Source organism: Lagopus leucura, unplaced genomic scaffold, assembly GCF_019238085.1.
Source record: "Lagopus leucura isolate 7727_CA_CO unplaced genomic scaffold, USGS_WTPT01 Super-Scaffold_100033, whole genome shotgun sequence".
Taxonomy (NCBI): Eukaryota; Metazoa; Chordata; class Aves; order Galliformes; family Phasianidae; genus Lagopus; species Lagopus leucura.
In genome coordinates, this window is record NW_024962282.1 from 3,618,673 (window position 1) to 3,642,101 (window position 23,429).

A 23,429-nucleotide genomic window follows, 5' to 3' on the forward strand; every position below is an offset into this window, starting at 1 on the left:
GTTGTGTGCTGCCCCAAATGTAATAGTTTTATTCAGGAAAATGGATAATTTTAACCAACAGAAAATGACAGTGGTATGAAATTTCTTTTTAGGCTCTGTAAAAATAGATGAAAGTAAAGTTTTGATGTTTAACATCAAGGGAGTAACAAAAAACTGAGGCTGGCACAATGAGGTTATTTGTAGGTTTCCTTAACTGCCAGAGATAAAATCTAACATTATCAGCCATAAAAGTGCCCATTTTGAGTTTGCTAGTTTTATTTTCCTAGTTCAACATACAGTTCACCTTTGGCTTGATTAGATTAATGGGTAAACCAAACTTAATTTGGTTTATGATTTTCTTCTGAGAGAGAGGGTGTCAGGCTGCCCCAGCCTCTTAGTCTTTAGTGGGCTGGTTGGACTTATTTGTTAAGAGTCACATGAGCTCAGCAGCAGTTTGACACCAAATGGCTTGGGTGTGTACAGATTCATCAGACATCACACAAACAAGGAGGGCTTTGAAACTGATAGCTAAACATGTACCCTGTTAGCTCAGACCATCAGTTGGGCAGCACTTGGCATCATGTTTCTGGAAGAGAAGGGAGAAGAGCTAGTTTAATTGAATTAAGGTATGATACACAGATGGTATGGGCTTAGGTTTTGTGTTATGCAAATGGGTTTCCCAGATCTAGGTGTTATTCAGACACCTCTCTGGTTTGTTTTTCTTCCTGAAATAGTAAGTTTCACTTTTAATGTGCAGAAATTGCTTTACAAAAATAGGTTCCATCAAACTGTGTTTCTGCACCTAAAGTTCTCTACAAACCTAACTGTGGGAAATGGGCTATCGTGTGTGTGTTGCTTATGTGTGGGAACAGAACAAGTGTTTGTCCCTGTCCTACCGGACTGAAGTGTACTTAGAGAACAGTTACATGAGTAAAGATTCTGTTGCTTTCAGTTGCAGTTGAATCAACATTACCTTTCAAGGATTTAATATGAGTTTCAGAGATGGAATTTGGTCATAGGGTCTTATTCATACCACCAGTCTATGTGGAATGTCACAGAGGTAACACACAGCTTCCAGAGAGAATTCCAATGTGCCTCTTCCTTTCTTAGTGGCTTTTACTGACATTTTAAAGTGTTAGAATCTAATTTATAAAACGAACGAAGATAGTATTTCCACAGTATGTAAGAAAGTACATCAGTTTATCATATCGTATCTCTTTGTTATATGTGTGTTTAAACTGAAAAAGGAAAATTAGTTGCATCTTTAGAGATAATACAGACCTCCACTCAAGTTTCTTCACTGAAAACTAGAAGCAGCATGCTTCTTCAGCTGTTTTATCTGTTGCAGTTTGCTGAGAGAGAGCAAAAGCTTTTAAGTCTATGAGGGTTATGCATTTACTGCCTCAGGAGGAGGAATGGACTCGCATATCAAAGCTGTACTAAGTTATTACTCTCATATGCAATGTTAGGCTTTTAGTCCCATCAAACACTACCCATGGAATAACTGTATTTGTTCGTCTTTTTTCTTACACGTTTAACTGAATGACTATATCTGAAATGTTGGTGGACAAGTAGATGAGATTTTAAATCCTGAAAGTTTTGGGATGAATAAAAACTTTGTGTAATGGCATGATAACGTATAACAACTTACCTGATGTCAGATTCACTTTCTTTCTTTCTCTCATGCTTTGAATTCCGATTTCAAGTAAGGCAGCCATGCTTTCTTTCTGCCCAGTGACTTGCTGATACTGAATTTGTAAGAAGTGAAACAAAACAAATCTTAGTGGTTTTGTAAATGATAGTAAATAAATCATGGTATATTGTATTTGTACTGCAATTGTACATAGAAAATATAATGCAAAGTGTCAAAAGCAAAACTATGTTGTGACCGACATTTTTTCATGTGGTGTAAGAAATTTCATCTTGTAAACTTTCTTAGGAGATGTTTTCTTTGCTGTAATCTGCTTTGCAAAGTATTTAATGTTTTACAGCATGACTCATTTAACATTTTATACCATGAATTCCTAGGAAGAAAAGTTTCAAGATGATTCGATCTCAGTCTTTGTCATTACAAATTCCGTCTCAGGAATGGAAAGCACCACCGGCCATTCCCACTCTGTCTCCTACAACACCAGTTCTTCAACATGCTTTCCTGCCGGTCCAGGTGCCGTATGATGTACCAGAGTTTCAGAGAGTTTCAATTAGTGGGGACTACTGTGCAGGGGTAAGAAACTATTTTTTTCTCTACTGCAACTTGGGCAAAAAATCCTAAACCACAGTCAACTTTTCGACTATTTCCAGTGCAAAATGACAGCACTATCAGGGACCTCTGAACAAACCGTAGAATGCTCTGTGAGCAGAATGTTTTGTAGAATATTTGAAGTCGTTGTTTAAAGTTGATTATACTTTTTTTTTATAAAAGCTGAATTGATAAACAAATAACAACATGATCAGACACTGAATGCATGGGAGGAGAGAAATCTTGCGTGTTTGTATGTTTTGCTTTTTGTCTTTGGATTCTACCTCTGTCGCTGTCTTCATGCACCTACCATCAGGATCAAGTCGCATACATCAGTGTTGCTGGAAATCCAGTCTCCTTGCTACTGGCATGGATCTCATTTGTGAACAAGACCACCACTCTATTTGTCAGTACTTAGGCAGCTTTTTTTGTTGTTGTTGTTCAGGTTACAGTTGATGATTATGAGCAAGCTGCCAAGAGCCTGGTGAAAGCTCTTCTCATTCGAGAGAAGTATTCACGCCTTGCGTATCATCGCTTCCCAAGAACGACATCCCAGTATCTATGTAGCATGCAACATGAGAAGTGGAAGGTTGAAGATGAAGTGTGTCCACGTGAGTATCTTTGTTCTTTTTTAAAACAGAGAATTAAGCCCATGTACAACTGTAATCAAAGGTGAGTTGGTTTTTTGTGACAATCTCTGCTGAGTATTTTTGCCTCTTAATTTATTCTGTTAATGGTGGAGAATAACTGATGGACTTTAATTATAAAGCCTGCATCTAATCTGAAACTTTGAAACTATTAAAAGCTAAAACCTTACTGGACAATCATTGACATTTTTTTCCAGTAAAGGAGATGGTACGTAGTACATATGTGTTCCTCCAGGAAAAAAGATATGTGGAGGTGGCTTCAAGTGAAAAAACATTCCTTTTGATCTCGGTGTACTGAAGTAAAATGGATGATGAGCTCATCCACGTTGTAAATTGAAGCAGGGTACAGACATGCCAGTTTGCAAGCCCTGAGTCAGTAATTTCACAGACGTGGCACGCTTGCCAGGTCAGGTTTGGAAGCTGGATCGTCACATTTATGGACAGTCTGCCTGGGTTAATAAACTCTGATCTCTTAATGGGGCTTATTAGGTTGGACATATTCACCACTATTTAAGTCACAAGTTATATTTGTCACTTTGGGGTGTGTCAGGAAAGCTTTGCTTGTACATTAAACAGTGCACATTTTTGGATTAGCCTGTGTGGAACAACCCTTTGTCTGTACAGACTTTCCACTGTAGACACATCCATGTTGCTGGTAATGTATTCTCAGCCATGAAATGATCTTTTAAGTCATTTAAATCAATTACCCTCTGTAGTTCTGTAGTCAGAAGAAGAGAGAATAAAGTATTTTCAAACATGTGTAATGCAGAGAGAATGTTAAGAACAGTACACTGTATATTCAAGATAGGAAGGATATCCCGGAACAGCTGCTGGGGGGGAATATTTCCAAGCTATTATTAGGTTAATAAGTTCTTTACAGTTATGATTTTAAACTTAAAATATTATTAATAAAATCTCCTCTCACAGTATCTTAATTTGCATGAGCTAGAGCTGGATAGTTAGGAATATATGTACAGTATCAGCTTATAACATATATTCATGTACCTTAGGTGGATAAATGTGGATGGTTACTTTTTGGTCTTGATTTATTTGAACAGGTAAAAAGGATTGAGTCCAAGGATATGGTTGAGTTATCATAAATAAATGAGATTTATTTTACTTATTTTATAAGGGATTACAAAACTGTACTAATAAAATCCTGACTGTGCTTCTGGTACTTTCTGATTCTAATTATGATCAGAAGGCCAGGGAGAAAACTACACTTGCATCTTTTTTTTTGTTCTTGGAAAACCTATTGTACATAAAAGTAAGGAATTCTATTTGAAATTTAAAAAACAAACAAACAAAAAAAAACTCACCACTGTCTTGGTCAGAGTGAGAAGTGCTGAGTCTTAAATTACTTCTGGCTCTCTGCTGAGTGACAAATATTCACTAATGATCGAGAGAAAGAGAAGGTGACCATGGTATGCGTGCACTAGTCTGCATCACTGGATTATGGGAAGGGCAGTCTGTTCTTTTCTGGCTAATGTTTCGATATGAGAACAGCTGAATTACTGTGTGCTTAAATATAAACTTCCAAAATTACTACAGTGAGTCAGAAGGTTAAAAACAAACAAACAATGAATGTGGGTGTAAGTCAACAGCTGTTACAAACTTAATTTGAAACTTACATCACTCTATATTAATTTTTTACTATTAGATCTATTTCTATATTGGTTTAGAGAACTCTAATAATTGAAATGAAACATCTTAATAAAGGTGACCACTTACATAGCTTGGAGATGGCAATTAAATGTGAGCTTGTCACAACAGAATTGTATTGTAACAACTGACCTACTGTACTAATCAAAAATATGATCTTAATGCACGTATTGAGATCTGCTAAAATTGAAAAGTTCTAGAAGCAGAAGGTCCTCTTTCCCATTATTCAGCCTTTTGTGTGAGTTACTTGTAAATATAATGTAAATGTATTTCCAGATTTTCATTCACCCCCAGAAGAAAATGAAGATCCTTACAATCTTGATGATGCTCCAAACAATTTGGATTATGTTGTCAAGATAAAAGGCGGCATTCCATTTGTTTATGATAACAAAGAAATGATGGAGCTCAATGAGCCTCGGAGTCTGCCCTATCCTGACCTGGAGACCTATACCCTTGACTTGAGCCACGTTCTTGCTCTAATTGCAGATGGTCCAACGTACGTTTTTTGTTTTATTTCTTCTCTGCCCCTTGCAGCTGCTGGTTCCCTTCAGTTTAATACTTCTAATTTCTGTCATAGAATCATAGAATCGCTCAGGTTGGAAAAGACCTTTAAAGATCATTGAGTCCAACCATGACCTACCCTAACTAACAACCCTCCACTAAATCACGTCCCTGAGTACCACATCCAAACAGATTTTAAACACATCCAGGGATGGTGACTCAACCACTTCCCTGGGCAGCCTATTCCAGTGCTTAACTACCCTTTCTGTGAAGAAGTTTCTCCTGATATCCAACCTAAACCTCCCCTGGCTGAACTTGAGGCCATTTCCCCTCATCCTGTCACCAGTGAGATCAACGCTGTTCTCGCTGTGAGCACCTTTCACGTATTTGAAGAGAGCAATAAGGTCTCCCCTCAGTCTTCTTTTCCTAGTCTAAACATCCTCAGTTCCTTCAGTCTCTCCTCATAGGGCACGTTCTCCAAGCTCTTCCTAAGCCCTGTTGCCCTTCTTTGGACCTGCTCCAGCACCTCAATGTCCTTTCTGTACTGAGGTGCCCAAAACTGAACACAGCACTCAAGGTGAGGCCTCACCAGTGCTGAGTACAGGGGCAGGATGACTTCCTTAGTCCTGCTCACCACACCATTCCTGATATAAGCCAGGATGACATTGGCCTTCTTGGTCACCTGGGCACACTGCTGGCTCATACTCAGCCAACTGTCCATCAGTACACCAAGGTCGCTTTCTGTCAGGCAGCTTTCCAGCCGCTCCTCCCCAAGCCTGTAGAGCTGCCTGGGGTTGCTGTAACCAAAATGCAAGACCTGACACTTGGCTGTAGTGAAAGTCATATTCAGTGTCCCAAAGAAGCTGTGGGTGCCCCATCCCTGGAGGTGCTCAAGGCCAGGTTGGATGGGGCCCTGGGCAGCCTGAGCTGGTGGGTGGTGACTCTGCCCATGGAGAGGGGTTGGAACTACGTGGGTGTTAAGATTAACAAAAGAGCAAGACATTGACCAAACACTCCCATTTAAGTGAAGTGAAGTAAACTTCTTGAACTGGAAGTGAATCTCACCTTTGTTTTGTTTTGGCCTAAACTGAATTTGAGGTTTTGTGCAGTTACCTGGAATTTGTTCATGTCTGATCTGCTCTTCCTGCATGGAAAGAAATCCAGTGTATGTATTACAACATACAGAACAGCTCGGCAACATACTCAGTCCCATTTATTTCAGATGTGCATTAACTGCTCATGTGCTTCAAAATTGCATGCGCATTCAAAAGAGGTGTTGCACTTCCCTTCCCTGAGCCTGCAAACTCAAAGAAATCTCTAAAAAACAGAAAGAAAACAACTCTGCTAGTGTCACTGGAACACTTGTAACAAACTAATGTCCTCATCCGGAGAAGAGGGAAAATGTGTGTGCATCCAGGTTTTAAAAGTGTACTTCCTAGCTGAGGACTGGAAGTATTAGTATTTTATAATCTCAACACTAGGAAAGGAAAAGAATCAATGCAAGGGCAGAAAAAAGCTGGAACCTGGACTGTTCTTCCAGACTATTTGCCCAGCCTGCCAGTACTGCATTTCTATTCCTCCTGCCTTTATGAGATAAAGTTATTTATGATGTGCCAAGTTAGTCACACCTGATGCCATTTTTTTTGCCCCATTGGAGATTTTGTCTGACACATGCAGAGCAATCTGCCTGACTTCTGCTAGCAAAGCAGCTGATCCGAACGGAACTGTCCCATTCCCCAAGCACTTACTAAAGAGGAAAAGCCTGTGCTCTTGCTGCTCTTATCCTGCTCCAGATCAAAGCTAGCTTGAGTGTAATTCTTTACAGTCTGAGATAGGTAAATGCATTTCTAAATTCAGTGTGCTGTATTCCAAGAGAGAAGGAAAACTAAAGGGCAAGGAGGAAAAACTCAAACTTACTGAAAACTCTTATTTTGCATCAATTGTTAACAGTATTTATACGCAAACCAAAAGAAAGAAGTTTTGTAGAACATGTTAGAAAGCTCAGCAGCTCTATGAATGCAGGAGCGATCTTCTGCTCCTTTTGCTTTTTCAGATTAAGTGGTTGTAGGCTGATTCACTTTCTCTGATAAGTATATACAAACAAAAAGGAAAAAAGTCTTTTCAGTAATCCTGTTGCATACACTTTTCATACTCTACTTATTTCCTTGTTTGTAGCAAGTGCTTTCCTGTCATTTTTGTCTGACAAACGTGGACCTGCTTGGAGATCAAGAATCCATTGTTCTTTAATCTTCATGGTGCTTAAAGTAGTGAAATCTCACCCCTTGCTCCTCAGATTTCTGGTTTCTTGAATAATGGTATGACCCAAAAATACTATGAATTGGACTTTCAGGTTCATTACAGGATTTGTATTCTGCTGAGGAGAGATTGCCAACAATGAAGCAGAGAAAAGAAGGCTATTACACTAATGCACTATTAAAATATTGTAGATTTTATAAGAGTTGACAGATGGTGAAGAGAAAAAAGCATGGCATTTGTTAAAGAGAATGAAAAACGTAACAGGAGTTGAAAGAGAAGCTTTGGAAGAATAAGAGGAGTAGGCAACCAGGAACAAAAAAGCAGTTATTTTTTTCATAAGAGCACTTGGAAGAATTTGGGGGCAAAAAAAAGGAAAAAGTACCATAGCTACACAACAGATGTGTTTTTGAGGCACCAGAAATGAAACAATATTAAATTTTACTTGGCTTCCTGTATTCACATTGAAAATCAGATGGAAACTGGGAAATAAAAGTCTTAATTTTCACAGTGAAGTGTATACAGGGTGTTTCTGTTATATACAAGGTGATCTTCTCTATTGGATATAAAATCATAGAACCAGAGAATGGTTTGGGCTGGAAGGGACCTTTAAGATCGTCTAGTTCCAACCCCCTGCTAATTGGACAACTTAAAGGACATAAGAGCATTGTTACACAAGTTGTTGGATTTGGAAGAGACACCTAAAGGCCATCTAGTCCAACTGCCCTGCAACGAGCACCTGGTTCTGTTTCATTAGAGGTTTCATTAATAACTTAGGTCTGAAAAAATACTGGATATTAACTTATGCATTTGTTAACCATTAGGAAAGGAAGAAATAATTCGTCTTAGATTTCATTAAAAATATAATCTGTTTTTACTAGAAAACTTTCAAGTTCCGTCTGAGCTCAGCATACAAAGTAGTTCCAAGTCAGTAACTGTTGTGTTTTCTTTTGCAGAAAGACGTACTGCCATCGCCGGCTGAACTTTTTAGAATCTAAATTTAGTTTGCACGAGATGTTAAACGAAATGTCTGAGTTTAAAGAACTGAAGAGTAACCCCCATCGAGACTTTTATAACGTGAGAAAGGTAGGTGTGGAAAGGATTAGAGGCGTGGCCTTGTTTTCAGCAGGAATGCCAACCATTTTGCTTTTTTGTGTGTGAGGCATAGGTGAGAAGCACAAAGTTGTGTGTGTATAGCAGTGAGTTGAATGATGGTACTGAAGACATGGGAAGACATGGAAAATTGCCTGAATGGAAGTGGGTTAAATCAATTACACTAAACTCTCGTTTCCCTTTTCAGAATCACAGGGGCTTAATGGTATGTAGATCATTTTTAGGAGTGAAACTATTGATCAAATTAGGCTCACATGGATTGTGAACAAAAATATCCATGTGGAGTCTTAATTCAGTTTGATGAATTCACTTACAGATGGCTCAAGTGCATTTGGCTGTTTTCATGCAGATAAATTACTGCAGTTTGAACAACTGCTTCTATTTTGAATAAAAATTTACAAATTGAAAGTACAGATGTGTTTAAATACACGTTCAACAACAAAAAGATCTTACAAACTGAACTGATGTTTCATGCTGCCATCAGAACCTGGTTTAATAAATAACTCTGCCAAAAAAAAAAAAAAAAAAAAAAAAAGGCTTGTATTCTGAGCTGCATCTGAGAAGCACTGGGATGTAATTAGCAGACAGGTAGGGGAATCAAGGAGGTAGTTTCATTTCTTGACACATAGCAAAGGGAGCTTCATTCCCTCAAAAGCACAGCACTGTTAGGCTGCTTAGTTTGCTTCCCTTTCTTCATTTTAAAAGCAAGCTACTTGAGAGAGAAAACATTTCATTCCCATAGGCGAGATTTCTTCACAAAGTGGTAATTGCTGCTGGTGTTTTTAATCATTTCAGGTTTATTTGGCATTGTGTCTTTGTGCAAAGATGTTGTACTTGTTTTGTAACTGTGGAGTTTGGGTCAACAATACTTTTATCTTGTTACATTTTGATTTCCTAGTGCATCAAAAAGGCAGCTTGGCTTCTCCCAGTAGCATTCTGACTGTTGAATGTTTGCTACAGTTGTAGTAATAACTATCAAACACAGCAAAGCACAACTATCTGATTGTCTCTCACAAAGTTAGATGCAGATGGGTTGTTAGATAAATTTGAATTTTGTGCTTCTATCTGTTAAGCATATGGATGGGAGGATCCATTAGCTAGCTGTTTCTCTCAAACAGTTCTCAAGAAGCCAAGGTTCAATTCTGAATTTGATAACAGGTTTCTTGTGTAACCCTGACCAAGATATCTACTCTGTAACCACACTCAGATAACAAACTCGTTTAGCTGATTGAGGTGTTAATAATAAAAATCATTGTGACTGAGGAGTATGATGGACAAGTGTGGGGATCAGATAACTGCCTGGACAATCAAATGGAATACTGAGAAGCTGTACTTAACAGGACTGTACTTGCTCAGTTCAATTTTTAAAAGCAGTCGTTCAATGTCTCTGGGCATATAGTTACTTTCCAATTACCTTCTAGTGAGTAAGCCAGTTTACAAATGAATTAATGCTGTTCAAAAGCACAAAATGTGTACTGCTTCCTCTCTGGCAATATTCTAATTCAAGAAAAGAGGAACAAGCTTGTTCTCCTGTGGCAGAGTCCTGCTAATTACTGCTTATGAAGTTCTTGCAGCAGAGAGTTAATCTTGCTTAAACCCTTAAGCCGTTAGAAGTAGTATTTTACAAAGCATTAGAAGTAGTATTTTACAAAGCACTTTCTGTGGCAAGTAAACTGCAGTGTAGGCAGAGTTTCTCTAAACTCCAAAATAAACTCATTTTCCTAACGTCTTGCTAACCACAGTAGCATCTTTGGATCTGTAGCTCACCAGAAGTCCTTCTTCAGTAGTAACAGTATCAACAATGAATCTTACAGTGTGAAACAGACTGCTAGGGCCAGTATTTGCAGGATCTCTCTCTTTCAGTCCTATTCAATGCAAATGCATAAAGAAAGCAAGAAATAATATTCACCTCCCAAAAAAGATGAAGTTGTCTACTACTTCCCTCAGGCTACTACTAGTCTGGAAATGCTGGTGCAATCTTTTTGCTTATATGACGAAGCTAAAGTACCTGATGGAAAGTGCCAAAATGAAAACAAACATGAATATAGTGGCAAGGTCAATCAGTGAGCACATATCACAGTATTTAGGAATCTGGCCAGCATTATTTGCTGACAGAATTTGCTGTTATATTCCCTTCTTTGTGACCCTCACTCTTCCCCCCCCCCCCCCCCTTTTTTTTCTAGTTTAATGAGAATTCTCCATTGAGCTCCTTGAGTTCATAAGTCCCAAGATAAAGTTCCTTTTAAATAAGTGAAATGTATGTGCATATCTGGAGAATTACCCTTTAATAACCAAACAAGTATTTCCGTACACAGATGGGGGTCCACAGGTGGTAGGACAGTGGCTGGCTCTGCTTGGCTCTCCAGGGGAGGTGGACAACTGGCTGTGTAGGAGTAGGCTAACTTTAGAGAAAACTCTGGAGTCGGCTATTAGCAAGGCCCTCCCACACTGTGCAACTGATGCATAGCAAAGGACAGCCACACTGACTTGCCACATAACTCCTGAGTTGCCTGCATTGAGGGTAAAATAAAGTATTAAGTTTAGCTCCACAGCATCACAACTTAAAACTGAATGTTAGCCTTTGTGTAGTGGATCTCCCAACAAACTGAATGAAGTAAACCTACAGAGCAGGAATGACAAATGCCTGCCTTTAAGACATATAATTAAAAGCCTGGTGAGTGAACAGCCAATCTATATCATAAATTGCCTGCACTTTGATTCATTTAGAGGTTGCTTTTTTGTTTGTTTTCAATAACTGCTTTCTGATTTTGGTCACAATATTCTTTCAACATACAAGCTAAAAGTTATAGTGAATAGGAAGGAAGTCCTGTGGGTTAACATCAGATTCAAAAGAGAATACTTCTGTTCACCTCTGCTGCAATGTTAGCATTAGATGTACTGGTGCCCTACACATGTTAATCGGCAAAACAGTATTTTGTATTTCCAAAGCACTGTGCATACTACTTATTTCCTTCTCCATACCAATTTGTTTCTGTATTCACATGAATATGAATGCTACAGGGCATGATTCTGTGCATTTTATAATGAGTACAGCCAAAACAGAAGCTGGAGACACAGGGATTCAAATCTCCTGTGTCTCCTGGCTTTCAGGTTGTTCCAGATGGCACACGCATGAATTAGACAAGCTCCTGCAGGGGCTCTGCTCTAGGAACTACTTCAGCTGCCAGGAGCTTTTCGGTGCTTTTTGCAAACTTATCATTTAAACCAGGTACTGACTGCAGCATGAAAAATCAGGTCAGTTTGCAAGATCTTTCTGTTGTTGAATGTGTATTTAGATATATCTGTATTTTTAATTTGAAGTGGAATTTTTATTCAAAATATATGCAGTTGTTCAAACTACAGTCTACTATAACACAGGTGTTGCAGCCTTATAAAGTTAAATTTTTCCAGGTGTATGTCAATAGCATAGCTATAAACCAGGACATACAATGAATATGCCCTGATACAAGGAATGAGTATGTACAAGGATTAACATTTAATTGTTAATCATTGTCCAGTTCAAAGATGCCGGGTGCTTTACAGCTCCATGAAACAAAGCAAGAAACAGGCCTGTCTCAAAGCACACAAGATGAGGCACACTCCTAATGTACATCCCACTGGATTCCCAGCTCACTGATGTGTTTGTACTGGGTTAGCTTTTCAGAGAAGATGTATCAACCTTTTAGGTGACGCTTTTGATTCTTTACTTGATGGTCTGTAATAGCACAAGAGGAAGAAGACACAAAATACAAGACTGCGGTGCAGGCTTTTACACAAAAGAACAGAGATCTGTGAAAGCTATTTATTTTATTTTATTTTTTTAATAAGAATTCCAGGGCAAAAAAAAAAGGACCTGAAAGAGTGCTCTTGGGCCTTCTGTGAAGCTTGCACTTCCCTCAGTGTGTAAACAGACCTGAAGGAACTGAAAAATCTGTCAGTATTATAAGTTGCCATATTATGATTAAACATGGAAAAATAGTGCCAGAATCTCTTGTTGCATATATTACAGTTGTAGTGATCTGAGATATTTCATGTGGTTGAAATACCAAAATGACTTGTGCTTTTGGAAGTAGCTGAGACTTCCAAGTGCTTTCAGTCATAGAGAACAGTTACAATGACAGTCTCTAACTATACAGGCAGAACTGATTCACTGATGAAGGATACTGAAGGATCAGGGTCGTTGAAGGAAGTATCGCATATTCATCATTGCCTCTGACACCAACAAATTCACAAAGTTTGTTTGAGTCGATGGACAAGGAGTGCAGTTAACTTTGTTTTGATTTCAGGTTGATACTCATATCCATGCTGCTGCTTGCATGAACCAGAAACACTTACTGAGGTTTATTAAGTACACGTATCAAACGGAGCCAGACAGGATTGTTGCAGAGAAAAAAGGCAAGAAGATGACCTTAAAGCAAGTCTTTGAAAGCCTTCACATGGATCCATATGACCTCACTGTAGACTCTTTAGATGTCCATGCAGTAAGTAAGACACAAAAATAAAAGAGAAATCTATGATTTCTACATGTGAAATGCTGGTTTCTACAGTATTTTCAGAATTTGAGCTTGTGCATTACTTCACACGCTTGAAGTGACTTAGCACAAGCTGCTGCTTCTTTGTGCATGTTCTTGCTAGGCAATTTTATGTACAAACTATCTGTATATTTAATTTCTGTAATTATTGTGGGTTTTTTCCTTCCTATAGGGTCGTCAAACATTTCATCGATTTGACAAATTCAATTCCAAGTACAATCCAGTTGGTGCCAGTGAGCTGAGGGACTTGTATTTGAAAACCGAGAACTACATTGGTGGAGAATATTTTGCTCGTATGGTCAAGGTAAATCATTCTCTGGTTTTCCCAGCTGTACAGAAATGAGGTTTTCTAGAAGATTCCTGATGCTGTAACTGTATCTAGGGTCAGAACTGTGGTTAAATGATTCCCAAGTATTGCGTTTGTTCCAGCAATGGATCAGAAAAAGACCTCTGCCAAGTCAGCCACTGCTGCTTGTATACAACTGTATGAGCTCTAACCTCATTTAACTTCAAAGCAGAGCATGTGCTTTCAAGCTAACGGAAAGCAGCCAAGGCTGAAATCACTGGCTTAATGTTTTGTTAGGATGCAGTTGCCTGGTGTTAGTTGTTAGGGAAGGAGGACCTAGGAAAGTGCCTTGACATAAATCTGTTTCTGCACAAACATAGGCTCCAAATTTGCTTCTTGCAATACAAGAGTTAGTTGTATAGTTAGCATGAACCAGATACCAACTGCTCATAGATTGACAAAAGTGCCTGTCTAAAATTAACAGCCTTAGAATTAGTTACTAACATGTATTCTGGGTCAGATTCTCCATTGTTCTGCATATTTTATGCTGTCATTTACTACAGTATAAAGTAGTTTCGTTCCAATTGGTCAATTTTAAACATAGGTCTTAAAATATTAGTATTTATAGCACAAGAATATTGTCATCTAACTGGAAGTGGTACAGTTAGTTATTCTTAAATAGCAATCTGGCAGAAGATTTACATATTCCCCTTCCTCCCCCCCCTTCCAAGAAATAATTAAAAAATAAGGCAGATGAGCAATTCCCTTTGTCTTTAAAAGATAACAGCATAGAGTTATGCCTGATGTGCAGAAAATATGATGGTAAATATACTACTGGCTATTAATGATTTTCTGTATCTGTGCTAAAGCAAATGTATGTACTGTTCAATAGGAAGTAGCCCGTGAACTAGAAGAAAGTAAGTACCAGTACACAGAACCCCGATTATCCATCTACGGACGGTCTCCAGACGAGTGGCTGAGCTTGGCAAACTGGTTCATTAAACATAAAGTCTACTCTCCTAATATGCGCTGGATAATTCAGGTTCCCAGAATCTAGTAAGTAATCAGAAGCTCTTAGTAACTGTAAGACTTTGAAATCATCCAAATTATTTGGTTTCAATTTCTGATATTAGATGAGATATTTCTCATTTTAGATGGCTTATAAGCTGTCCCACAGTTCTATTTATAAACAGCAGCCTGGATAATTTATTCTTGACCACTGCTGCAGTTCTGACAGTCTGGGGGTGGAGGAGGAGATGGAGTTTAAATGTACTCTTTATTCAGCTGTGAAGTGCTTTGAAATTTGAAAATACGAAAACCAAAAAATCACAACTGGACGAAATTGAGCTGCATTCAAAGGCAAGGTAAAATGCAACTCTGTAATTAAAATAAATCAGCTCTCGAGTTTCACGAGGAAGTAGGAAATGCTCTGCAAAATCATTATTATCCAACTTCCTTCAGATTGGTGTCTCAATGACAGTGAACTTAGAAACACAACCTGGACTGTCACCATTTGCAAGCTGTAACTGATACCAGTACTTACTAGTTTTTAAGCATCTGTTGGGACTTTACATCCTTTATGAAAAGACCTGTGTTTCCAATACTGTATATTGTAGCCAATATAGACTCCCATGATAGTTTTGTTAGCCTTAATGGCTGAACTTCATGTTTTGAAAATGCACAGCTGGAATATGAGTAGAAAAAGTGCTGCCACGGTTGCATAAATCTGAGCGCATTTCTCATTGGTGGGAAAATTTCTTACGTAGCAATTTCCTATGCATGAAGTGGAGTCAGCACGTCCATAACGTTGCGCACTTAATGACATACTGAAGTACTGCCTCTCTTTTGTGAAAGCCTCACTAAACCAAAACGTTTTACTTTCATTTAGAGTAGGTTACACCTTTGGAAAACAGACCCTCGTGAGGGGTGATTCTTTTTGTCCTCTTGCAATCTTGAATTGCTGTAAGAGAAGGTGCCATTCTTCTTGAGATGGCACTTACCACTGTGTACTGTCTCTGTTTTTGGAGCACTCGGGAGCTTCAGCTGAGCCTGGATGAAGCAGAGCATCAGGCAATGCAGGGAACAGAGCACAGAGACAGTTCCTGCCCTGATATAAACTTTAGATTACTCAGTCCTGGCAGAACTGAAGCACTAGCGTATAAACAGAAATAAAAGGAAATGTGAAAACTGAGGAAAAATAGAAGCTGATGACAGAACAGTCACAACTGTGTATTTTTCCCCCTTCAGTGATATATTTAGGTCAAAGAATATTCTGCCTAGTTTTGGAAAGATGTTAGAGAACATTTTTGTGCCTTTGTTTGAAGCAACAATCAATCCCAAAGACCACAAAGAATTACATCTTTTCCTCAAATATGTAAGTATGCTTGCATTTTCTGTCTTAGGTCCTGTGCTATTCAACACAGCTGTTGCCAGACAGTGAAAGAACCTTTCACCTTGTTAGTACACCCATTGTTGTTTTAAAGCAACTCAACAGCTATTTATTTGTCTTCCCAGAATGTCTAAAACATTCACGTGCTTTTGTGCAGAGGAGACACCTTAACCTGGGATATGTACCTTCAGCTTGCATCTGGGACTCGCCTCCAAAAATGAAGCAACTGAAGGGAAATGACTGTAGAGAGATGTTGGGATGTAGCTGCTGGGACTTAATTAAGAGAGACATTTCTGAATGCACCCCAGAACTTAAGATATCTTGGGAGCTTCAGGCCTTCTGCTGCTTTCCAAATTAGAGAGCAGATGAGTTTGAAGAATTATGAAGTGTATCTGTGTGAATTTGAAAGGCCTTGTTAAAGGCTTTTTGCACTTCAGGGCTTCTGGTCTGTTTCAGAAAATGCAGGAAGCTTCCTTAGGAATTTCTTTCTCTTTTCTCCTCCTCCTCTGACTGTTCTTCTCTGTTAACACTGGGGCATTTCAGAACAGTGTAGTATCAATGGCAGGACTTCTTTTTTGCTGTTTGCTCATTTTCCTGCAGAACAGGAGGAACGTGCCATGTTCATGCTTCTTGTGAGCCCGTACTTCTGCATACCCTGCTTCATCCTAAGACAAGTTTCTGGAGCAAGTGTTGCTCTTTGGGTGATGCTACGGAGAAAACGCGATTCCCACTGTCTGCATGATATGGTAGGAGGGCAGAACGAGAGGATGTCTAGCTAGGATGATGAAGGAAAAAAAGAGGACTATGTGTTCTGTGCAGAAACATCAGAGTTGGCTTCTAGGAAACACTAATTCCTGTGAATCTTCTCCCACCAGGTGACTGGCTTTGACAGTGTTGATGATGAATCCAAGCATAGTGGCCATATGTTCTCTGACAAAAGCCTTACCCCTGACCTCTGGACTAGCGAGAAGAATCCCCCATATAGCTATTACTTGTATTACATGTATGTCAACATCATGTTGCTAAACAACCTTAGGAAGTAAGTAGCCATTGTTCTTTGTTACGCATTTCCAGAAAGAAAAATCAATTAGTAATCTTGGTCTTGATGCAGATTTGCAACTAGCTTGAACATCTTTGCAAGCAGTGGTTTGGCTTGAGGAGTTTTAAAGAGTCCAAGAGGAGTATGTTATTGATTTATTCTGAAAATGTTAACTGCAGACTGAACTCAAATGAAACACCCAGAAGCTGTAAAGGCATCAGATTAATATTTTCATTTTGTATCTGTGCGTATCTTTGTTTTGTGAATTTCTTAAGTCTGAAAATATCAAACAAAACAAGAAACTCCACAAAACTGACTTTGTTGGCTCGGAGTTGCAGTGGATTTCCAGATCTAACATACCTCTTGGTAAATTGTCATCTCCTTTTGATTTGAGGACAAAGTTGCATTGTGAAATGTTGGTAGACAAAAGAAGCCATAATTATAAATCACACTTCCAGCTAACTGACTTTAAGACGCTTGCTGACTCATTTGGTTTCAGCAAATGATAGCAATGTCTAGGCAAGTAATGTGGAGATGTATCATAGTCAATATGAAATCATGACTGTGAAACAAATTTTGGCATTGGATCAGTGAAGCCTGAAATTCAGCCTGAGGTTATGTTCCTGACTTTATAGTTGACTTGCTGAGTGATCTGCAGAACTGACTCAAACTGCGGCACAGTGAAGTTATCCGTTGACATTTCACTTAACTTGCAAGGATTTGGTTCATTATTATTTATAACATGTTCTGCATTTTCTCAAACGAGGTGCAGAAGTTGTCAGAAATTTGCCTTATTTAAATTTTTCCAACCAGATTTTATTTCTCCTCTCCCACAGCTACCTGAAGCATTTTTTTCTCTACCACCCTATGTAATGAAAGCTTTTAATGAAACAACAACCTTAGTCTGCCTTGTACTTGAGAGAGGCCTTGTTAGATGTCTGTTGAGTTGTGCCTTTTCCTTTACAGAACTAAAATTGTCATTCCTTCCTCCTGCTTGCCCTACGTTCTCTTTAGTGTATACTTTTTTCTTTTCTTTCCAAAACAGAGATCTGGCAGAACGTATGCATTTGTTTTTTACCTCCAAATCATTTTAACAACTGTTTGAAAATCTCCCTAGATAATCATAAAATCATCTTTTCAGCTAGGTGAGAAACTGAAACTCTCATCAATGAGTCAGTAGAACTGTTCACCCTGTTGAACAGACCAAGTATTTGAGCCATTACAGCCAATCCGTTGGGAGTTCTGGTTTACAGTTCTGGTAATATTAACAAAATCAGCAAGGATGGATTACATCCTCCGATCCTCTTTTAGGTGAAACATTAGTGAGCATACCTCCTCAATTTGCTTTATAATCCAGCAGTCCTTGTTGAAATTCAGTTTTGAACACCTCTGAAGATTGCTGGACACTGTATAAACAAATAAAAGATTTATAGAAAATGCAGTGTCTAGAATGGTAACTAGCACTCCTAGATCATCTCTATGCTACTGAGGGTATGGTTTTATATTACACCAAACTTTGTGAGGTGGCAGGTTGACATCACACTGGGAAGTGTTAGTTACTTTTGGCAATAAGCTTCTAATTCTTCCTTGGATTTTTTTTTTTTTTTTTAAATGTAGCTATTTTGCAGCTAAAGGCCGCCATCGGTTCACTTAGCTTTCCATCTGCCAGTTCCCTGGACTGCAGTCAGTTCAGTAGGTGTTCACCCAATAGTGAACACATGGCTAAGAGAGATTAACTGGGAAAGTAAACAAGAAACACAAATACATCAGGTGATGGAAGGGGCTTGGGTAGAAGGACCTGCTGTATTAGATAGCAGCTCATTAGGCTGGTATCTAGGCATGATGAGATATCACAATACACTGTAGTGTATATTTTTAATTTGTTTAATTTCCTGCATTAATGATAATTATCTGCATATCCGGTGAAGTACAATAAATTTCTTTTAAGTGGGACTTGCTTTTCATTTCCTTAGGGAAAGAGGCATGTGTACTTTCCTGTTTCGACCTCACTGTGGAGAAGCTGGGTCTATCACACATCTTGTGTCAGCCTTTCTGACAGCAGACAACATTTCTCATGGACTGCTCTTGAAGAAGGTACTGCTTGCATGCTCATCTAAACTGATCACTGTCTGCTTATAGCAGTTAACCAAATTAGCTTTATCTAGACAGCCAAACATTAACTTTCTTAGCATGGCACAAGAACTCTTCACTTTGATTAGAAAGGAGTGAGCTCAGGATAGCTTCCTACTTCTTTGAATTTTGCAATTGGCAGTGCTGTTCCTGGAAAAGTTCATTAAGTCTGTGATTATTTGTATCTAGAGTAATTGGATCACTTGATCACAAAATTTAACATAGCTATATAACTCAGTAATATTTTATATACAACTGGATTGTATAGGTTGGACGGGGTCCTGGGCAACCTGATCTGAATGTGTATGTTTGGTGGCCCTGCTAGGCAGGGGGGTTGGAACTACATGATCCTTGGGGTCCCTTCCAACCCGGGTGATTCTGTGATTCTGTGATTCTGTGGATTGTTGTAGCTAGGACAAACGCTATGGCTGGCATATCAGTAAATAACCATCACACAAATCCTCATCTGCAGGCCACTTTTTTTGTAATTAAAATAACTGGTCAGTGGTTGGCAGGCTTGCAATGAGATTATTGCAATTCTTTTCAAAAAGTTATCGTAAGTTTTGCCTGAAGTTATGTCTGATGTAGAGCTCTGAACCACTGATTCCCAAACTGAGACAGACAAAAAGTAAAGCAGTAGCTGACCCAGAGTATTTTCCCATTGACTTCTGCTTAGCCTGGTGGGATAACGTGGCATAGCACACAGGTTCACTGGTTGGTTAGGCCAAAAACAGGAATGAGTAAAGATGAGGTGACTATGCAAGATTTAAATTAAGCTCTTTAAGTTGGGCTGCAGTTTTGAAAATAACACATTGCTTAGCAGTTCTGATACGTCTGTTATTATCTGTGATTCCAGCTTTTGGGAGAGGTGGAGATACACTGCTAGGATCAAATGCAGCACTCATACTAGTCACATACACTTTTGAATCTACAGTAAAGTCAGCTCATGTTGAAAGGCAAGACTGCAGATGATTTTGAAGAATGTAAATTATTACTGTAAAGATCAGTAACAATTTACAATTTAGACACTTAAACCTGAAAAAATTCAGTGTCAGTGTAACACATTTTGCTTTTCATCCTCCCTCTGTCATGTTATTCCACTTTCTCCAAGGGAAATCTTTTTTTTTTTTTTTTTCCTTCCCACTATCCTGCAGTAACACTAACAGCTGATTGTGTTTTATTTTGCAGAGTCCTGTCTTGCAGTATCTTTATTATCTTGCACAAATACCCATTGCCATGTCTCCTCTTAGTAACAACAGCCTCTTCCTGGAGTACTCAAAAAATCCACTACGGGAATTTCTACATAAGGGACTTCATGTCTCTCTCTCTACAGATGACCCTATGCAATTTCATTACACAAAGGTAAGAACTGCAGAAATCACTTGTCTTTTGAAATTGGCAGTAGTACTATGTAGGCCCAGAATGACCTGAAATCTTTAATATAATTGCTTAGGATGTGAAGTTTCATGTCTTTCAGTCACTACATTCATTATTCTTCCTCATTCCCAGTCTACTATTCACTGTTCAGTTTCATAGGGAAATGTCTGATTTCCTAATTATGTTTCTTTTGTACTCTTGCCTCTCCAGTGTTGGCTGTTGAAGTATAGAATGAAGGATGAGGCTGGAGGGAGGTTTGAGCCTTCATAAACAATCCTCTAGAGTGCCAGGAAAGTCGTTTCCTTACTAATAAATGTGGGGAAGTACATTACAAATATACCACGTGGAGTCTCTGAAGATCACATAAGCCGTATGCTCGGTGAACTGAAATTGATTCCTGCCCTTGGGTAGCCTGGCAGGACAGAAATACCTGGCCACCGCTTGCCACGATGCCTAGATTTTGTGGTCAGCACTGACATAATACACACTGTGCCTCACAGCGGGCAGCCATTGCTCGTGTCTGAGTTCTGAGGATGAGCCAAGCTCTGGTGTGCTTTGCCCAGGCTTGCCCACGCCTTTGCTAGAAAACACAGAGAGCTCTGGGGGGCCTTTCTGCATGGAATGGCACCTGACTTACACGTAGCGTGGACCTCCTCAGCTGTGACAGCCCTCTAGAGTCAGACCCAACACCCTTCTTGTAGGGGAGGTCAGAAGTGAGAAATTGCCTTGCTGTCTGTCTACATAATGTGTCCATTAAAGATTTAAGACTGGGTTCTCCAAGGTTTCTGAAAACCCTGAGATCTCCTTTGTAATGATACAGAATGCAGGCTGCAATTTCCTAGGTAGAGATAACTGGATACCCAGTATCTATGAATTATTTAAGTCACCCTTCGGAAACTAGAAGTGAATGGTCCTTGTCATTAATAATAGTAATGTTAAGTCTTAAGCCTCTAAGTTTTCACAGCTATCCAAAGAGCATGTATAAATTCTTTAATTAGTAATGAGTACATATCCACATTTACTCCTTGTTTGTTCATCATTTGATACTAAACATATTTTGGTGATACAGGAAGCACTCATGGAGGAATATGCTATTGCAGCCCAGGTGTGGAAACTGAGTACCTGTGACCTATGTGAAATAGCAAGAAACAGCGTGCTGCAGAGTGGATTGTCTGATAAGGTAACTGGGGCTGAGAAGCTTTCCTTTTTGGTGAATGTTAGGGCGAGTAAAAAGAGAGAAGCCAGCAGTCTGAAAATTGGAAAGTAGGTCTTTATGTGACATATCTGCACGCATCCCTATCTTCTTTTTACATTTTCCTCGTTAGCTTTAGTTTGGAATTCCCCAAATGTGCAGAGACTAGGTGGCTGTTTTTACTCATTACTCCCTCCGCTCCCAAATCTTTAATCCTTTGGATGATATCCCTCTGCCAGTGATTTTACGTCTTGCGATAAGTAAAAATAATCTGCCTGTAATTAAGCATGACATGCTTTTAGCTAGCAAGAACTACTACAAAAAGTGTTATATTTAGGTATGTAGTCATATTACGTTATTTTATTTCCTACGAGTCCACTGCACGCTCTCTAAGATTTATTGTAGAGCATCCTCTCTTCTGAGCCCCTTTCAAGCATTCCTTTCAAGAAACGTGAAGAGGCTTTTCGTGCACGTTGTTTTGTTTCTTGCAGTGTTCCCTAGTGACAACTACTGATTTTCCTCAAGTAAACTTCTAACTAACAAAAGAAACCCAAGTCTCTCTTTTGACCTCTCCTTTGAAAGATTCAGTAGAAAAGACTAAATGCTAGCACAAGAATTTATATAGACCTTAAAATCTCCAGAGGTGATTAAGACCCTGATGTAAAGGTCAATGGCCAGCTGGTTAAAGTTGCTCTGTTCACTTGCTTCAACTAGATATTCAGTTATGTAATAAACCAGAGCATTTGAACTGACTTCCTCCTTTAATCCTGTTCACAGGAAAAACAGAAATTCTTAGGGGTTAACTACTGTAAAGAAGGGCCGGAGGGAAATGACATTCGAAAGACAAATGTTGCACAGATCCGGATGGCCTTCAGGTACGAGACGCTGTGCAATGAACTTAGTTTCCTGTCTGATGCTATGAGAACAGATGAGATTTCGACACTGTCATAGTAGTTACAAGCTGAAATAAACCACAGCATTTCACTCCCAAGCAGAATGGGACGCTAAATAGTATCGAATCATCTGCTGTTGATGCTACTGAGAAATACCTGAACAACACGGACAAAAATAGAGTATGGGAGCTAAACAGCATTTGCTGTTATCTTTTACTGTTATTCTCATTGCAAAAATGTCAGTTTCTACAAACAGTAGGCTTTGTAAGACTGCTGTAAATATTATATGCAAACTAAGAATCATGTATTATTTGTTTCATAGTGTCTTAAATGTGCACTATATTGTAGCTTGCAAAACTATACAAAGTATCCATAATGCATCCCTGAGATGCATTTTAGGATACTGCAGATGCTGAAAGAACACACGCACCCGTTTTTGTCCTGCTAGTCTCATAGCAATCATGGCATTTACCACTGGGAAGTTTAACCCTTTATTTGACAGCAGATTGTATAGGGTGTGTAATTTTGAGGCTGCCCCCTCATTCATGATTCTTACCTTAACATTTCAGCAGTTAAACTGGAAAACAAGAAAGCTCAAAATATAGTGGTCACATTTAATGACCATTTAATTACTTCCTGTTGTCATGTGGGATGGCTGCAAATAACAGCAGACTAAATGTTTTTAATCTTAATATGTACAAAACACAGTGTCAAAATTATCACTATTGGACACTGTAATAACAAGTGTAATTACATTATGAAAGCTCTGCATTGTAGGTTAAGAACATGTTTTTATTGCTTTTTAATCAGAGTATGTTGGTTTGCCAATTCAAATTATTTGGAAACTTATGAGATAATGCTGGTTGCATGTAAAGAGAGTTTTTTTTACTTGAACAAAGGAAGTGTTCTTATGAATCAGCAGTAGAAACTCCAGACCTGGGTTCTGGTCCTACTTCTGATGTCTTTTTACCAATTTGTGTTAGTTTGTATTTTAGTCAATTACAGAGATGAACGAGAAGTCACAAACTGTCTATTTATACAGAAGCTAGCTAGGTAATTTTTAGTCATTTTATGTTAAAACTTTTTATTTATGATGGAGCAGATAGTAAAATATAACTATTGTACGTCTTTCCCCCCCCCCCCCAATTCGAATACCCTTCTTAAGACAAAGTATTACTTCACTCAGAAAGGAACAAA

The 23,429-nt window shown here is 38.8% G+C and overlaps 1 protein-coding gene across 1 annotated transcript; it reads left to right on the forward strand.

Moving 5' to 3' along the window:
* Window positions 1-1,774: 1,774 nt before the first annotated feature.
* On the forward strand, window positions 1,775-22,312 carry AMPD3 (adenosine monophosphate deaminase 3). The gene is made up of 14 exons (XM_042881842.1): window positions 1,775-1,794; window positions 2,008-2,203; window positions 2,664-2,829; window positions 4,804-5,023; window positions 8,238-8,367; window positions 12,681-12,875; window positions 13,099-13,230; window positions 14,105-14,268; window positions 15,460-15,586; window positions 16,477-16,640; window positions 18,614-18,734; window positions 19,959-20,132; window positions 21,217-21,327; window positions 22,117-22,312. The coding sequence occupies exons 1-14, from the start codon at window positions 1,775-1,777 to the stop codon at window positions 22,288-22,290; spliced, it is 2,094 nt and encodes a 697-aa protein (XP_042737776.1). The 3' UTR covers window positions 22,291-22,312.
* Window positions 22,313-23,429: the final 1,117 nt, after the last annotated feature.